A 19,988-nucleotide genomic window follows, 5' to 3' on the forward strand; every position below is an offset into this window, starting at 1 on the left:
GAATCCCGAAAATAGTCACATTCTGTGACGTCGCTGCCTAAAACTCAGTTTTTCTCAGTTTACATGCAAACGTGCAAACAAAGATTTTCAAAATCTCCACTCTGGCCGGAGTTTTTAGAAAGAATCGGTTTCACTGGCGAATCCTCCGTTTGTGTGTAAACGAAGGGCGCAAACGAAGGGAAATGTCTCCGTTTTTCAAAATAACCATGTACGTGTAAACGGGGCCTTTGTTTTGAGGTAATGTCGAGGGCGTTTACAGGGTCTGCGTTTCTCCACATGGATCATTTGCATGTCAATCGCTTGTGCGTGCGTGGGCGTGGTCACATTAAAGTTAATTAGGACGCGTTTGAGAAACTGTACATGTTTTTTATATAATATACATACTTTAAAAATAGAGACTCCAAGCGTTGTGTAGACATGCGTTTCAAGTCTGTGTGACAAACATTCGCTGAGTTACAGGTCATTTTTTGTCGCATTTCAGAATGAGTTTCTCGTTGAGAGAGACGGCAGAATGCGCATCATGTTTATTTTCTTTATTTTATGAAAAACACAACATTTTGTTTTTATTATGTGTACACAAATAAAAGAAGACATTTAACAGTTTTAAATTATGTACAACACTTGCCTGTATGACAAAAATCGACGGAGTTATTTGAGTCAATAAGAACAAAAGTGAGCTGGTATCGCCGGCGATACCGCCGACCCCAGGGGGTTAACATCATCTCTGGGGCTTGACCTTGCTACCTGCATTCTGGTGCAAAAATCTTACTTGAACATCGATCTTCTCCAGGATGATTCCTCGCATCAAAATCCCCAGTAATGTACACTGCTCAGTGTTTATATAATCCACATTCAGAGTTTAAAAAAAGTAACACTGAAGCAGTGTAGAATTTAATGAGATAATTAAGGTGAGAGAAATTAAAAATGTCACTTCAGGGTTTCACCCCTATACCTAAACTCACTACTTAGGTGCCCTTTACTGTTCCCTGCTAGTGGAGTGACCTGCCTAAAGCCAGGTTCACACTGTACGATTTTGGCCACTATTTGTGTCAGAAAGGGAGTCGTAGATCCAATTGCAAGAAGGCAGTTTATTGACAGACAGGACAGCAGAAAAAACTCAGAAAGAACAGTCAATACTCTGGTGGACTCAAAGCAGCGATCCAAAGGAGAGAGAGATGAAGAGACAGGAATCAAACACAGCGTGGTAACTCAAACCGGACAGCTGGTTGAAGAAAACTCAAGGATGATCTCTGCGCTGCTTGGAAGAACAGATGAATTGCAGGAATGACTCTGCTAGGAACTCAGATACAGGAACTAGCTGAGAGAACAAAACAAGAGTGACGAACCGACACCAAGCATATCTCACTCCAGCTAGATATAGGCAGCTGACTAGCTGCAGCTGAATGACTGATTGAGAGATCAGCTGGTTACTAGGCAACAAACAAGCCACCATACACACAGACCCAACACCTACAAACACACCCGACAAATACGCAAAATGAACACACGGATCTATGAACCGTGACAATTTGGCTGTCAGAGACAAATTTTGAGAACCGTTGAAAAGATTCCTCTGCTCCTAGGTCCTAGAATCTACAGAAAATACAGCTGAAAATACAACTACGCAGGTCATTGTGTGAAAGAGGCTAATTTGAATGCCAAACTAATGTCATGTGGACTGTTGTTGTGTCTGTCTGTAGGTTGTCTGGCTGTATGGTGACAGAGGAAGGCTGTGGTTATGTGTCTTCAGCTCTGAGTTCAAACCCCTCACACCTGAGAGAGCTGGATCTGAGCTACAATCACCCAGGAGATTCAGGAGTCAAGCTGCTCACTGATAAACTGGAGGATCCAAACTACAGACTGGAAAATCTCAAGTATGTAGAGCAGGAAGAGTTTTGATTAAACAACTCAAAAAACAGCATTACAATCTACACTTATTATAAACCAGTTACATTTTATTATTGATTATATTACTACATTACATAAGGTTATTATTGAGAATTTATAGAGGTTTGGCTCTAGTTATACTACGGGGCTGTTGAATGCTTCATTCTGATTGGTTGATGAACATTCTAAGGTGTGCAATTATTTTCAGTAAACGCACAGGAAAAGTAGTTCTACCAGAAAGACCAGCGTCAGTTTCTGCGAACGTTGTAATGGGTGTTATCCGGGCTTAAATACTCCATATGTCCAGTGGTTATTGGCTAGATGTGAGGTCAATGAATGAAGTGTTTAATGAATGACGTGATATCAAATCGCATATGTCACGAAAAGGAGGCCACGTTAGGCCGTGTTGAGGAGAAGGTAACTTGGGTGCATGAGATAGCCTTGATAGGCTTAATGGAGAAAGCAGCCGCACAGTAGGCTGTGAAGTAAATAAGTAAGGGAAACCACCACCAAAACCAGAGTTTGTATAGATAGTATACTTGCCTAAGGAGGTTTTATAGGCAAGGTTTATGATATGCGGTGAACTTACCTTACTCTTGCTAGTAACAAAGTTATCTTTAGTGTTAACAAAAGAGAATGTGAGTAATGTATAATGTGGTTTAGTTCGGAGAGTCACGTAAGTCTAATGTGCATTAAGACCGCATGTGATGACCCTTAAGAGGAAGCGGCATCAGTAAATAGATCCAAAGCTACGGATGATTCGGGAATGCCATTCTAGAAAAAAGATATGCCGTTCCAGCTTTGAAGCAGGTTGTTCCAGAAACTGAGATAGGGCAGGCCCCCCTTATCTAAGACTTAGTATCGCTAAATTGTCACATATTATGCCACTTTTTACAAGATGTAATATAAATCTATGGTATCCCCAGAATGTGTCTGTGAAATTTCAGCTCAAAATACCCCCCCAGAACATTTATTATAGCTTGTCAATTTTGCTCCTTTTTGGGTGTGACAAAAACTTGCCGTTTTTTGTCTGTGTCCCTTTAAATGCAATTGAGCTGCTGCTCCCCGCCTCCGTTCAGAAGAGGGCCAATCCTTTATACGAGGTTCGGATAAACCGGAAATAACGAAACGCAGGAATAATTTTACTCTTCCAAAATCTCAGAAAAACCAGTAGTGGAGTGCAGCCTTACGGAGAGACTCAGGAAGAGGTTGCACTTTTAGAAGCACCTGGACGGTTTTGAATGGTTAGTGGATACATTTTTGTTGTGGAGTTACATTGATTAATCTCATGGACTTGCATGTACCGTCATATTTAACTTTTACACAAGTTGACACAGTTCCCTTAGGTCTTTATAGGACAGCTGATTTTCTTATTTAATTCTTTGGGTCAAATAGTGTTCTGTGCTCGTCTGTACAGCAACGACAGAACAGTTTGCATGCTATGCTTGAACTTTTGTCATTGCGTTAAAACTGGTTACACAGTTGTCACTTGCAAAATCCATGGACTGAAAAAAATATATGGAAGTAGTGTTCGTGACGTCACCCATAGTTTTCTGAAGAGCATTTTTTAAAGCCCAAAGTCGGCGGAGCTGGTCGTCAATGAAAATGGGCAAAAAGGCAGGATTAGCTGAGGTGACATGACTCTCACTGATATCAGACAAAAGCACCTGGGTGAAGTTGCCCCCCCACCCAACGCAAAACTTCGCCAAAATATGCTCAATCATTTGTGCTCCGTTTGAGCTGTAAAAAGTTTTGTTTGTGCTGCTTCGGTTTTTTAGATATTAAAAGAATATTTTTAGGTCATTCTGAGGTCACTCAGCCCCGTCACATGATCCAAATTCAACCAAAATAGTCTCGTTCGTTTGTGCTTCGTTTGTGCTGGTTTGTGCCAGTAAAATTTCCGTGTGTGCTTCGCTGAGTTTTAAAATATTAATATTTGAATTATAGGTCGATGACGTCACTCAGCCCCCCCACATGCTTCAAATTCCCCCAAAATATGCTCAATCGTTTGTGCTCCGTTTGTGCTGGTTTGTGCAGTAAAAACTTTCGTTTGAGCCGTTTTGGTTTTTTAGATATTAAAATAATAATTTTAGGTCATTCTGAGGTCACTCAGAACCCCACATGCTCCAAATTCACCCAAAATAGTTGTTCGTTTGTGCTGGTTTGTGCCAGTAAAATTTTCGTTTGTGCTGCGTCGGGTTTTAAAATATTAGACATTAAATTATTGATGATGACGTCACCAGCCTCCCACATGCTCCAAATTCACCCAAAATAGTCTCGTTCGTTTGTGCTTCGTTTGTCCTGGTTTGTGCCGGTAACATTTTCGTTTGTGCTGCGTAGGGTTTTACAATATTAGACATTAATCAATTTATAAATGTTGATATTTATTAGGCCTATTATTAGATGTATTGCATTTTATTTCGGGTTTGTCATTTATTCAATCTCTTACCAAAATGCTAGATGCTAATAAAGATGATTTAATAGAACTTCAACTTCTTATCAGTGATTTGTAGTTTTGTAATGTTTATTAAAATCATCATGGTGTTCAGACATTATGCCAGACTCTTTTTCTGTCAGTCACCTTCTCTCTGGGCAAAATGAATTTCTGCGCGTGTGCCATCAAGTCGTAGTTAAATGTAACTTCAGCAATTTTGGGCACGAGAACAGCAAAAATATCCTCGAGTTGAAGAAGACTTTCTGTCATCACATAATTTGTTCAATAAACAATTATCTTTACTTCATGCACTGGTCTCTCCTGATTGTATTTTTTATTTATTTAGAAAATGAGTCTCATCTACTACACTTCACTGCCACCACTAGGGGCAAGTGACACTTCTGTTCAAGAATGCTCTTGTATAAAATAGTGTAGAGTAGGTGAAGAAAAGGTCGATACATATCAAACTACAAAAGTCGTTACTAATCCAAATTTCTGGCCAGTGTACATTGTTTTAAAACTCAGTTCCAATATTAGTAGCTTCAAGAATAATTGTACAACATTCAAGAGAGCTAAGATTGTCCATGGTTATATCACTAATTTAGCTATGAAATGCTGATTACAGTTGCAACAAGTTGCCTTTTAGTATAAAAAAAATGACCATGGGTCACATGTGCTACTGTAGGCTAGTTAACATTTCATAGCTAAATTAGTGATATTAGTATTAGTAATGACTTTTCTATTCAATAGACAATGACAATCTAGGGATCAACATTACCATATTGGTCCTAATATAAGATATATTATACAGCTATATTATCCTTAATATATTATATTATCCTTATATTCAGACCAATACAGTAATAGATGAAAAAAAAAATTTTGGAGTCAGGATTATTGAGTTGTTTTACTAGTCGACAGTGATTCCATTTTCACAGTCCTGTGTTCATCAAAAGAGGCCAGAGCTTAGTAAACAGCTAGACAACAAAATCACTGCAAAGGCACTATACACTTTTGTTAAATTAAACAGACACAACATCTGGACTGCTTTTTGAAAGTGATCATGAGTGGCAGTAGTGATGACACTGATTTTGAGCCAGGGTCCCTTTCCTTCAGTCCAAAAGATTGCTGGACTTTTGTTTTTGAAGTTCCATTTCAGAAATGGATTGAATTAATGCCTGAAATGGTTACATACAAAAACAAGTTCTCTAAAACAAAAAGAAAAGGGAATACACAATTTTGAAGCCTGGTATCTGGACGCATGTGATAAATCATCACATTTGGCAAGAAGTGAAATGCCCCTGCACATTTGCCTTTAAAAGTGTGTTACGGCAAAAATACTCATTAAACAAACATCACTGCGTAAGAGACACTCTGATATTCAAATGATCATTAAAAGTATTTTATTCTTGCAAGAAGGCCCAGTTGCCACACAGAAGTCAAGAGTACAGTCTGTGGAACAAGTGCGACAGAGAAAGGGAGGGCAGAGCTGCTTTTATATCATTTTCAAGGTTTCCTCTTACAGACTTCTTATCTAAAGAAGGAGAGATACTGACTACTAGTCTCTTCTTCTACTGAGCTTATGCCTACAAGCTCACAAGTTCTAAATTGGACGACCTCTGACCCCAGGGGTTAGAGGTATCTCTATATGATCTGCCTCCTCCTTGCCGTATCACCTGTTACCCAGTTAACCACGTACTGCGCGGGTCTCTTCAATGTTATAATGAAAATCTTACTATAATTAAGGAAAATCTAAATTTTCCATTACAGAGCCACGGTCTATCCATCAGCCACAGACAAATACATTGTAATCAGAGGCAACTGTAAGGAGTGTCGTGGCCACATTCACATAAAATGTGACAAAAACCTGAAATAAACAGCACAATGATGTTTAAGTGTTCACTTAAAAACACTGATGACTCCCTGCACACTGGCTGTTCCAAGCGTGCGATTTCAGGTAACTTGCGTGTACAGATATCCAAAGAACTGTGTGAGGGTAGAATGAACCCCATGTATGGAGGGCATCAGAGGCAACAAAGCTGATGGATTCTGGAGATCCTGAGCCAAGTCATCTGCCTAATTTGGCCACCCTGAGCAAAGCAAGAGAGAAATGATTTAGAATTAGGCGACAAGGATCCTATTTTGTCACTGCAGATGTTAAAATACAGTGCACCTCACAGTGGTAGCATTAAAGACATTGGACTGGACAAGTTTTTCTATCACTATTGGAGTCAAACACAAATGTATATGTACAAGACATTATCAAAGACATCTACAAACCCCACAGTGAGTTTTGATGCAACTGGCTCAGTGGTGAGGAAACTACAGAGACCAAATGGCAAATCTGGCCATATATTCCTATATCAGGGTGTTGTGGCAGGGGGTGAGAGCTCATGTGTCCCAGTGGTGCAAATGCTGTCAGAGAGACATGACGTTAAAGGACAAGTTCGGTATTTTACACTTAAAGCCCAGTTTACAGATAGTTTCTGATGAAATAGAACGGTTAAGATAAAATTTTGGACACATGCTGCTGTCCCGAGAATTTTAGGTTTATTTCGCTTTCCCAAACACCTACAGAATGGTTGTATAGGTGCACTGGAACAGTCCTTCCTAAAACGCATTAAACTTTCGTTTACAAAGACGTGAAACTCACCGAGTGGTCAGGGGTATTCACTGATATGCTCACACAAAAATCGCTGCAAAAGATGCTTTCCAACAGGTTTTATCGTAGTTTTTGTCCAACTCCATTGACTTGAATAGTATATCTAAATATCAGGTCAGGAGTTCTGAAGCGCTCCCTCTCTCTCTCTCTCTCTAGTCTCTCTCTCTCCCCCCCTGCGTCTCTGCGCTGTATCATTATATAATTATTATATATAATTGTTATATTACAAGTAAGCTCATATTTTGTGCAGAGAGCTTACTTTGTTAAATGAAAAAGCCTTACAATGTCACTGCTAAATACCTGTAAGTATTGTGATATATTTTACTATCACTTTTCTCAACTACAGACGTTGCATCCAATGATTCCGCCATGTTTCTCACTGACACGGCCCCAACTCGTACAGATCGGGGCTTAAAGAAAATCCCGAGCTCCCCACTGGTATTTACGACATTGTCGTGGCGTTCATGTGCATTAAACTCGTAAATACGATCTATACGAGATGACTTGAATGCACCATTATACTCCGCACAGCGGTCTGTTATCAAGAAATAACATTCTACATTGGAATTCAACCAAGCCATGTAATAAAATAAGTTAGTAATAAAATAAGCATGTATCACCACCAGGTGATATGCTTTAGTTATTTTGTTTATCCTATTTACCTGCATTGCCCTGTCAATTAGATGCAAATGTGCGCATTTTAACTAGTTGACACCTAATTTGCATACAGAATGCCCCCAGTTAATGACTTACATCAAGAGTCTTTCCCCCTGAAATTTAGAAATCTAAATTGGTTAATTTAAAAGAAATCTACAGATGCAAACAGATGGAGGATACACTCTAAAAAATGTAGTAAATCTGAGTAACTTTTTTAACCTTTATTTAACCAGGGGAATAATCACATTGAGATAAATATCTCATTTACAAGTGAGCCCTGGCCAAAGTAGCAGCACACAATATACATAACTACATAAAACAAATTATACAACACACACATATACAGAAATAAAACATGATTAAACATTAAGAGCAAGTACAGACCGATTTGAATATTTGGTTGGGATATGACTCATTAATTGAAATAAGTACATCAAGTTTCAATGATCTTTGGATCTCATTCCAAGCAGCTGATGCGCTATAAGTAAAAGCAGTTTTTCCAAACTCTGTCTTCATTAAAGGAACATTTAAAAGAATATATCTACTTGAACGTAGATTATACCCTTGACTATTAAAAGTTATTAAACTATTCATATATTGAGGAAGCTGGCCGACTAATGCCTTGTACACTGGCCGACTAATGCCTTGTAATGGTTTTACTTCCTGCTCAGCTACTGTTCGGACGCTCTTGCTTACTGCTCCGCGCTTTGCTCTATCGCTTTTACATTTTATCTCCTATTTTTTTTTCCTTTATTTTATTTCCTTTTATCACCTAATTTTAACTTCAGCAAATCAGCACAGTGCTCATACGACAAAGTTTGGATTACTACAAAAACTGAGAATTCTTTTACCCGACCAGCTTACATACCGGGAAAGGAAAACACAACTGCCTACAAGGATAAGAGAAAATGCCTCTTCTGAAATCTACTTGCTGCACTAACTGCCACAGACTTTTACAAAGGATTGCAGTTCTTGAAACAAAGTTACTTACGGGACCACCAAACCAGACGGAGCACACAACAGAGCTTCGTCATGGACACCCTCAGCATACTGGTGAGTCCCATGAAACTAGTGCTCCTCGACAGGTAGAGAAACAAGCCGATCGACTTACTAATCGATGGCACACACAGGGAGGGAGACCCAAAGGCACTCGAGACATCAGACTGTCACGAGCATCACATATTGCCACAGTAGCATCCTCTACCCCAGATACAGCTCTGACAAGGATTGCAAACACTGGTCTCCTACCACTGCCTATACATCTTGAGAACAGATTTGAAGTGCTAATGAATGTAAATGAGGAATCCCCAAATGTGTTGAATGTGATCGAACACAGACTGAATGGGCCAGTAGCTAACACTGATGCTAACTGGCGCTCAAGGTCGAGCAGACAGCGGCACTCAGCTCAGAGCGCAGCCGAGCCCAGGACTCTGATAGTGGGTGACTCCATAATCAGAAACATTAGCAGCAGGGATACAACTACGTGCTGCCTTCCACAAGCAACAACTTCTGATGTAAACAGGGAACTTCAGAACATTCTGATGGAACATAAGACTGCAAATCGACTCATCATTCATGTGGGGAAGAATGATATTCATAAAGAGCAGTCAGAACTCCTTAAAAAGGATTTCATTGATCTTTTTGAAACACTTGAAAGACTGAAAGTTCAAACATTCATCAGTGGACCACTCCCAGCAAGAGGAACAAACAGGTTTTCACGGTTGCTTGGGCTAAATACATGGCTGCAAAAAACCTGCAATATAAAAGGAGTGAACTTTATTGACAATTTCAATCTTTTCTGGAGTCAGAGACAACTTTTTCATCGGGATGGCCATCACCCAAACAAACTTGGTTCAAGAGTGTTAAAGGACAATATCTACTTCTCCCTCAATCATCCTTCTGCAGTTTGTGCCTATCCACTCAATCTGAACGGCACACACACACCTGGACACTATGAATGACCACGGGACTTCACTTCAGCAGCAAAATGGATATGATAACACCACTCCGCCACAACAACCTCTGCTCACGGACACAATATCAGCTGAGCCCTGCCCACAGAGCTCACCACAGACAGACTGTGACATATCAGAACTGCTTGAAGATTCAACACCCAAGGACGACTTCCTGGAAAACAGCCAGGGAAGCCAGGACAGCATATCACAGCCTCTGATAACAGCAGAGCAACAGTCCCTTTCACCAGACACTCTCTCACTCTCTCCAGCCTCGCCCCTTCTGTGCTTCTCACAGAAAATGGAAGAACTGGTGCATGCTGGAACCAGACTATCCCACTCTTTTGCTGCGAGCCCCCAGTTACCTACCAAAAAAAGACCAGCACCATTACCCCCAGCTTCGAAACCTGCAGCAAAGCCTGCGGGCCCAGCTCGCCCTATCCCTCCTGTGAGAACTCTTCGGTCTCTAACACAACGTTAGGGCCCACACCCTCCTCCATCTGCTCGAGGTGAACCAAAAACAACTGATACCAGCTCTCAGTGATGTGTGTCGGGTCCCCGTTTTGAAAACAGAAACTTTCTCAATTGTTTACAGAACAAACGGGAACCCAGTGTGCCTGTATCTTCCTCTATTGCTGTTCTATTACAAGATAGAAAGTCTAAGGCCTTCAATAGCCGTACAGCAAACCTAACTAATCTGGTGCCTCTTACACATCAAACTAATATTGCTGTGGGGAAAAGTAAGACTGTGAAGTTAGGACTCTTAAACATCCGCTCACTTAAAAATAAATCACTTCTAGTCAACGACTTAATAACCACAAACAATCTGGATTTTATGCTACTAAATGAAACCTGGCTAGAAGACAGCTACAGTGCAACAATCCTCAATGAAGCAGCCCCTCCTAACTTTACTTTTATGAGTGTCTGCAGAGCTGTTAAGAGAGGTGGGGGTCTAGCTGCTCTTTTTAAAGATATCTATCAATGTAAGCAAAAATCATTTGGGAATTACCCTTCTTTCGAATATCTGGGTATTGTGTTAAAAGGTGCTCCACGCATTTTACTTATCATTATTTACAGGCCACCAAAATACTCTCCAGCCTTTGCTGAGGACTTTACAGAACTAGTATCGACAATTACATCAGAGTTTGACTGTTTTGCCATTGCTGGAGATTTAAACATCCACATAGATAGTGCAGAAACCAAAATGGCAAAAGAAATCAAAACTGTTTTAAAAACTTTTGATCTGACTCAGCATGTTCATGGACCCACACACAATCGTGGACACACTCTAGATTTACTTATCAGTAAGGGTCTAAACATTTCATCGATTGTTATTAAGGATGTAGCACTGTCTGATCATTTCTGTATTTTCTTTGATATACTGATCTCTCCTGCCACTGAAGCGAGATCTGTGTCTGTCAAGAAGAGATGCTTAAATGAGAACACTAGTGTACTATTTATGAAGGCTATATCCTTAACACCAAGCATATCTGCAGACTCTGTTGATTTTCTCCTTGACTCTTTTAACTCAAAAGTTAAAAGTGTAATTGATGATATTGCTCCTGTGAAAGCCAGGAAGAAGAGTGGCAAACAAAAAGCACCTTGGAGAAACTCAACAGCAGTGCAAAATATGAAAAGACAATGCAGAAAAGCAGAGCGCATGTGGCGGAAGACAAAACTTGTAGTCCATTATAACATCTACAAAGACAGCCTTCATGCTTTCAATATGGAACTAGGCAAAGCTAGACAGACTTTCTTCTCAAATATTATAAACAGTAATTTAAACAACACACGCACTCTTTTTGCTACTGTAGAGAGACTGACAAACCCGCCAAACCAGATTCCCAGTGAAATGCTATCAGACAACAAGTGCAGTGAGTTTGCCTCTTTCTTCTCTGAGAAAATCAATAATATCAGAAAGGTGATCAGCACATCCTTGAGTTGCACTGAGGTCAGACAGATCAAACCACCTGAGAAAGTAGTTACTATGTCTGACTTCAAAGAAATTGATGGCAAAATTTTGGAAGAAACCGTACAGCACCTTAAAACATCAACATGTGCTCTTGACACACTTCCCACATCATTTTTCAAAAGTGTGTTTAACAGTTTAGAAGCAGATCTTCTAGACGTGGTAAATACCTCACTTCTCTCTGGGAGTTTTCCAAACTCCCTGAAAACTGCAGTTGTCAAGCCCCTCCTGAAAAAGAACAGTCTGGATAAGACCATATTAAGCAACTATAGACCGATCTCAAATCTTCCTTTCATAGGCAAGATCATTGAAAAAGTTGTCTTCAATCAGCTGAATAAATTCTTATGCTCGAATGGATACTTTGACAATTTTCAATCTGGTTTCCGACCACATCACAGCACAGAGACAGCGCTCATTAAGATAATAAATGATATTCGCTTAAATACTGATTCAGGCAAATTATCAGTGCTGGTGCTACTCGACCTCAGTGCTGCATTCGACACTGTCGATCATAACATACTTCTTGACTGGCTGGAAAACTGGGTGGGGCTTTCTGGGATAGTCCTAAAATGGTTCAGGTCATACTTAGATGGGAGAGGTTATTATGTGAGTATAGGAGACCATAAGTCTGAGTGGACATCCATGACATGCGGAGTCCCTCAAGGCTCAATTCTTGCACCACTCCTGTTCAACCTGTACATGCTTCCAATGAGCCAAATAATGAGAAAGAACCAAATTGCTTACCACAGCTATGCAGACGACACACAGATTTACTTAGCCCTATCGCCTAATGATTACAACCCCATTGACTCCCTGTGCCAATGCATTGATGAAGTCAACAGTTGGATGTGTCAGAACTTTCTTTAATTAAACAAAGACAAAACTGAAGTCATTGCGTTTGGAAACAAAGATGAAGTTCTCAAGGTGAATGCATACCTTCACTCTAGGGGTCAAACAACTAAAAATCAAGTCAGGAATCTTGGTGTGACACTAGAGTCAGACCTTAGTTTCAGTAGTCATGTCAAAGCAATAACTAAATCAGCATACTATCATCTGAAAAATATTGCTAGAATTAGATGCTTTGTTTCCAGACAAGACTTAGAGAAACTTGTTCATGCTTTCATCACCAGCAGGGTGGATTACTGTAATGGACTCCTCACTGGCCTTCCCAAAAAGACCATAAGACAGTTGCAGCTAATACAGAACGCTGCTGCCAGGATTCTGAGCAGAACCAGAAAATATGAACATATCACACCAGTCCTCAGGTCTTTACACTGGCTCCCAGTTACATTTAGGATTGATTTTAAAGTATTATTACTGGTTTATAAATCATTCAATGGCCTAGGACCTCAATACATTGCAGATATGCTCACTGAATATAAACCCAACAGATCACTCAGATCACTAGGATCATATCAGCTAGAAATACCAAGGGTTCACTCAAAGCATGGCGAGTCCGCTTTTAGCTATTATGCCAGCCGCAGCTGGAACCAGCTTCCAGAGGAGATCAGATGTGCTCCTACAATAGTCACATTCAAATCCAGACTCAAAACACTTCTGTTTAGCTATGCATTTAATGAATGAGCACTGTGCCAATGTTCGTCCGACTGTTTGAACTGTACTGTATTTTATTTTTATCTGTATAAACTGTTTTAATTATTCTTATTCCTTTTATTATTTTAATTTCTTCTATGTAAAGCACTTTGAATTGCCACTGTGTATGAAATGTGCTATATAAATAAACTTGCCTTGCCTTGCCTTGCCTTCACAAGTATGAGCCAGTGCTTGTACCTTCTTATGTGAAGTGAAGGCCAACCTACCATTTCATACAGTGCACAATGATGAGTGTGATATTTTGTGCAAGTTATAAATCTTAGAGCAGAGTGATAAACAGAGTCTAATGATTGTAAGAGAGATTTAGTGGTATTTCTGTAAAAGACATCTCCATAATCTAAGATAGGTAAGAAGGTAGATTCCACCAACTTTCTCTTGGCTGACTGTGAAAAACATGCACTGTTCCGAAAATAAAACCCTAGCTGTAACCTTAACTTAACAGGGAACTGCATCTGGTACATTAATAAATAAAACTGAGTAGAAATAAGTTAACATTAAACATAAAAAATAACAATATTTATAAATTAACTTTTTATGAGTAATTTAACTTTTTTATTTCCTCTAAACCTTTATAAAATAGTATTCCATACAACCACAAATACATACATGACATTGGCTTTTATTGAATTTTTACTTCAAAATATATTTATTGGCATTTTGTGCAGATACAACATTGTGTATATATAAAAATTAAACGAATCACAGCTCCGCTTTTCTAAAAAAAAAAAAACAAAAAAAAAAAACATATATATATATATATATATATATATAGAGTTCATCCTCATCTGCGTTTTCAAGAGAGAGATTAATGGTATCAATATAATTTGAAAAAGGTCTCCATGGTTTATGAAAGGATTTTAAAGACCCTTTCAAAGACAAACTGATTTTTGAAGAAAACCTGATTTGGTTCTGATCTGACTCTAAGTATAGTGACCCACAGCTCTTGTTCCCAAGTATGTTTGAGTGAAGGAGAGGGGCCAGGATATAATGAATCTATTAATTCATAAATTACAGAGATTAACCCAAGTGTGGACACCCTTCTTTCTCTTAGCTCAGACAGAAATGGGTAGAGTTTTAGAATCAGGAGGAAAATTAGAAAGCTGGGGAAACTGATTTTGTACAAAATGTCTGATCTAAAAGAAGCTAAAAAGATCCGTTTTATGAAGTCAAGTCAAGTCACCTTTATTTATATAGCGCTTTTTACAATACAGATTGTGTCAAAACAGCTTCACATTGAAAAAATGAAAATAATACAACATAGTTTGTTTCTAGAAGAAAATTGCATCATTGTCTACCCTAATTAGGCAGATCAATAATATCGTTGAATATTAAATGTCCCCAACTAAGCAAGCCAAAAACCAAGGCAATAGTGGCAAGGAACCAAAACTCCATCAGGTGACAGAATGGAGAAAAAAACCTTGGGAGAACCCAGGCTCAGTCGGGGGCCAGTTCTCCTCTGGCCAACTAGCGAACAGTGTATGATTATGATCCAGGCAGCATTACGGGTCAGAAGTCAAGTCAAGTCAAGTCAAGTCAAGTCAAGTCAAGTCAAGTCAAGTCATCTTCATTTATATAGCGCTTTTAACAATGTAGGTTGTTTCAAAGCAGCTTTACAGTGATAAGCGTATAATTTAAGGTATCAGAGATTGTTTTGGCTTTATAGCCGAGTTAAGTTATTTTCCATCTAAAGTTAGTTTTGATTGATTTGCTTCCGTCGCAACGATCATTTGTTATTAAATTAGGGGCCGCTAAGACGACACCATTCCCTCTACACAGACTTTAAACGCGAACCTGTGAGAAACGCTGATGGCGTTCACATGCACATTTAGAATGGGTTCTATAGTTATGTGCGTTAGAATATACGCAGGTTTGGAATTCCCTACAAGCCAAGCCTAAACAAAGTACTTGTCTTTCCTTATAAATTTTGATAAAGAATTTAATTTTATTTTGTTGCTTTGGGGTAGGAACGTGAAACGAATTTTCCCGACAACGCCTTATCTGTATAGTGGTAGAGGGATCCTCCATAGGGAGAGACTAGTTGGCACTTCAGCACTGCGTTGACATCGGGTCCAGGCGAAGGTCCTTCGTCAGATCTGGATACGGCCTGGATCCGGCGGACTGCGGTAAACCTCGGTATAAGCAGAGAGACTAATATTAACGTAAACGCCATTCTTCTTATGATGTAACAAGTACATCAGGATTCATGGGAAGTGTTCCCGGTTCCGGCTGAACTAATCTATGCAGCCTAATATGGAATTATAGAAGTCTATAATGTGTTATGTGTATGCTAGGTCAAAGAGATGTGTTTTTAGTCTAGCTTTGAACTGACAGAGTGTGTCTGCTTCCCGGACAATGTTAGGAAGAATGTTCCAGAGTTTTGGTGCTAAATAGGAAAAGGATCTACCGCCAGCAGTCGATTTTGATATTCTAGGTATTATCAACTGGCCGGAATTTTGAGATCGCAATAGACGTGAAGGACTATAATGCGTTAAGAGCTCGCTCAAGTACTGCGGAGCTAAACCATTTAGTGCTTTGTAAGTAATCAGCAATATTTTAAAATTTATACGATGTTTAATAGGCAGCCAGTGCAGTGTTGACAGAACCGGGCTAATATGGTCATACTTCCTGGTTCTGGTAAGAACTCGAGCTGCTGCGTTTTGAACTAGCTGTAGTTTGTTTATTAAGCGTGCAGGGCAACCACCCAGTAGAGCATTACAATAATCTAGCCTTGATGTCATGAACGCATGAACTAATTGTTCCGCATTTGTCAATGAGAGCATATGACGTAATTTAGATATATTTTTAAGATGGAAAAATGCGGTTTTACAGATACTAGACACGTGACTTTCAAATGAAAGATTGGTATCAAAGAGCACACCCAGGTTCCTAATCGACGACGAAGACTTAACAGAGCAGCCATCAAGTGTTAGACAGTATTCTAGGTTATTACGTGAGGAAGTTTTTTGTCCAATAATTAGAATCTCTGTTTTTTCAGAATTTAGTAGTAGGAAATTACTAGTCATCCAATTTTTTATATTAGCTATGCATTCCGTTAATTTTGTGAATTGGTAAGTTTCGTCTGGGCGTGAAGAAATATACAGCTGAGTATCGTCAGCATAACAGTGAAAATTGATTCCATGCTTCCTAATGATATCTCCTAATGGTAGCATGTACAGAGTGAACAGCAGCGGTCCTAGTACTGAGCCTTGTGGTACGCCATACTGAACTTGTGATCGATGAGACATCTCTTCATTTACTGCTACAAACTGATAACGGTCAGATAAGTATGATTTAAACCATGCTAGTGCAATTCCACTAATCCCAACATAGTTTTCGAGTCTATTTAAAAGAATGTTGTGGTCAATGGTGTCAAACGCAGCACTAAGATCGAGTAACACTAATAGAGAGATACAACCACGATCGGATGATAAGAGCAAATCATTTGTGACTCTAACGAGAGCTGTGTCGGTACTATGGTACGGTCTAAATCCTGACTGGAAATCCTCGCAGATATAATTTCTTTCTAAAAAGGAACATAGTTGTGAAGATACTGCCTTTTCTAGTATCTTTGACAGAAAAGGTAGATTCGAGATCGGCCTGTAATTGACTAATTCTGTAGGATTAACAAGCGGTTTTTAACAAGCGGTTTAATCATAGCCAGCTTAAAGGTTTTCGGTACATATCCTAATGATAAAGATGAATTAATGATATTAAGAAGAGGATCTATGACCTCTGGAAGCATCTCTTTCAGTAGCTTAGTCGGTATAGGGTCTAACATACATGTTGTTGATTTAGATGATTTAACGAGTTTAGTAAATTCTTCCTCTCCTATAGCAACGAATGAATCAAATTTTTCCTCAGGGAGACTACAATGCACTGCCTGATGCGATACTGTAGTAGACGGTTGCATAGTTATATTTTTTTCCCTGATATTATCAATCTTGTTAGTAAAGAAGTTCATAAAGTCATTACTGCTGTGCTGCTTAGAAACTTCTGGGGTTGAAGATTTATTTTTTATTAGTTTAGCCACTGTTTCAAATAAATACCTAGGATTATGTTTATTTTCTTCTAATAGGGTTGAAAAATAAGCAGATCTAGCAGCTTTTAAAGCCTCTCTGTAAGTAATTGAGCTCTCCTTCCATGAAATGCGAAATACCTCTAGTTTTGATTTCTTCCAGTTGCGCTCCATTTTTCTGGCTGCTCTCTTAAGGGCCTGAGTGTGCTCGTTGTACCACGGCGTTGAACTATTTTCTTTAATCTTCTTTAAGCGCAAGGGAGCAACTGTGTCTAAAGTGCTGGAAAAGAGAGAGTTAAAAGTTTGTGTCACAATATCTAGTTCTTCTAAGCTATCTGGGATGCTAAGATAATGAAACTGATCAGGAAGATTATTGATAAAGTAATCTTTAGTGGCAGAATTGATAGGTCGAACATATTTGTAACATGGAGTCGACTTTGCAGCCTTGGCTAAATGAAGTTTACACGAGACTAGATAATGATCTGAGATGTCATCGCTCTGCTGCAGAATTTCAACAGCATCAACATTTATTCCGTGTGATAATATTAGATCTAGAGTATGATTACGACAATGAGTAGGTCCTGACACGTGTTGTCTAACTCCAATAGAGTTCAGAATGTCTTTAAATGCCAACGCCAATGCGTCTTTTTTGTTATCCACATGTATATTAAAATCACCAACAATTAGGACTTTATCTGCAGCCAATACTAACTCTGATAGAAAATCAGCAAATTCTTTGATAAAGTCTGTATGGTGCCCTGGTGGCCTGTATACAGTAGCCAGCACAAATGTTAAACGTGATTTATCATTTACACTAGATAGTGTTACATTTAGCCACAACACTTCAAAAGAATTATATTTAAAACAAGTCTGAGCAGAAATTCTGAAAATATTACTATAAATTACAGCAACACCTCCCCCTTTGCCCTTCAGACGAGGTTCATGTTTATAACAGTAATCTTGCGGGGTGGACTCATTTAAAGTAATATAATTGTCTGGTTTTAGCCAGGTTTCTGTCAAACACAGCACATCTAGATTATAATCTGTAATCATATCATTAACAATGAGTGCTTTTGAAGTAAGGGATCGAATATTCAGCAACCCAAGCTTTATCATTTGTTCATTCGTATTATGTCTGTTTTTTATTTGTTGAACATCAATTAAATTTTTACCCTTGAATGGGTTTAGGAGTTTTTTGTATGTCCTAATTCGGGGAACAGACACAGTCTCTATATGATATCTAGGTGAAAGAGGCTCTATGTGGTGGGATTTATCTGACCTTGGTGAGGTGAGACAGCTAGCAGATGGTCGGTTAAGCCAGTCTGTCTGCTTCCTGACCTGAGCCCCAGATTGTCATGTTTGAGCTCTAAGACTATGAGCCATATTACTAGAGAGAAGAGCAGCACCATCCCAGGAGGGATGAATACCATCTCTTTTCAACAGGTCAGGTTTGCCCCAAAAACTTTTCCAATTGTCTATGAATTCTATATTATTAAGCGGACACCACTTAGACAGCCAGCGATTCAGTGAACACAATCTACTAACTATCTCATCACTCCTGCGAACAGGAAGGGGGCCAGAGCAAATTACAGTGCCTGACATCGTACTTGCAAGTTCACACACCTCTTTAATGTTAATTTTTGTGATCTCCGACTGGCGGAGTTTAACATCATTAGTGCCGATGTGAATAATAATCTTAGAGAATTTACGATTAGCATTAGCCAGCACTTTTAAATTTGCTTTGATGTCAGGCGCTCTGGCTCCCGGCAAACATGTGACTATGGTCGCTGGTGTCTCTATTTTCACGTTCCGTGTGATCGAATCACCAATTACTAGGGCACAATCAACAGAATTCTCAGTGGGTGTTTCACTGAGTGGGGAGAATCTGTTTGATGTTGTAATCGGAACGGAAGAGCGGTGTTTTGTCCCGCGACTACAGCGTCTCACCGTCACCCAATTGCCCTGCTGCACGGGCTCTACTTCAGCCGGAACCGTGTTATGTACAGAGGTCACTAAGCTAGTCGCATCCAAATGCTAAAGCCTAAAGCCCTTGCACTCTTACAATTAACCTCGATTAAAGTTTGGATGCGTGTTTCTAGTTCTGAAATCTTCTCCGCCAGCCTAACTATCTCCATGCATTTATCACATGTAAAACCTGTGCTGGCAGAGAAGGCTATGCTATACATGTTACATGAGGTGCAGGTGACAATAAGAGGAGATGACATGACTCACCGTGTCTGTTGACTGATACTCACCACAGGTTTTTGATGAACTTGTAAAAGGCGCGAGAGAAAAATAAATAAATAAAGAGCGCACAGAAGACGTGAGCGCGCTAGAGAATAAATAAATAAATAAATAAATAAAGAGCGCACGGAAGACGCGAGCGCGCTAGAGAGTAAATAAATAAATAAAGAGCGCACCGAAGACGCGAGCGCGCTAGAGAGTAAATAAGTAAATAAAGAGTGCACAAATGGCACGATGTTGATTAAGTTATATTTAGCAGTATAGATAACAAGAAATGATAATAAATAATGATTAAAACAGAAAGATATGAATCTTACAGACGCAAACTAATGCAACGCAGCAGCAAGGTAGACAGGAGCAAGCAGCAGGGTAGACAGGAGCAATCGATCAGAGGCCGATCACGATTTGTAAAGGTAGAACCAGGTAGAACCAGGTAAAACTTTTCTGACAATTCTGAAAAGGATACAAATATTCCTTTATCATAAAGACTTATCGATGGTACTGGGATCCGTAGAAGACCAGTCACAAAAAAACTGGATCAGAACATGATGGTA

At 39.3% G+C, this 19,988-nt stretch overlaps 1 protein-coding gene across 4 annotated transcripts in view; it reads left to right on the forward strand.

The window, feature by feature from the left end:
* Nucleotides 1-19,988, forward strand: part of LOC311289592 (NACHT, LRR and PYD domains-containing protein 12-like) — a 96,113-nt gene that overhangs the window by 45,828 nt on the left and 30,297 nt on the right. For all 4 annotated transcript variants that reach the window (XM_084407713.1, XM_084407714.1, XM_084407711.1 and 1 more), the window contains exon 9: nucleotides 1,701-1,874. In XM_084407713.1, the coding sequence (XP_084263839.1) occupies nucleotides 1,701-1,874 (174 nt within the window). The remainder of the gene's footprint in view (nucleotides 1-1,700; nucleotides 1,875-19,988) is intronic.

Source organism: Rutilus rutilus (assembly GCF_951802725.1).
Source record: "Rutilus rutilus genome assembly, chromosome: 4".
NCBI classification, from domain to species: Eukaryota; Metazoa; Chordata; class Actinopteri; order Cypriniformes; family Leuciscidae; genus Rutilus; species Rutilus rutilus.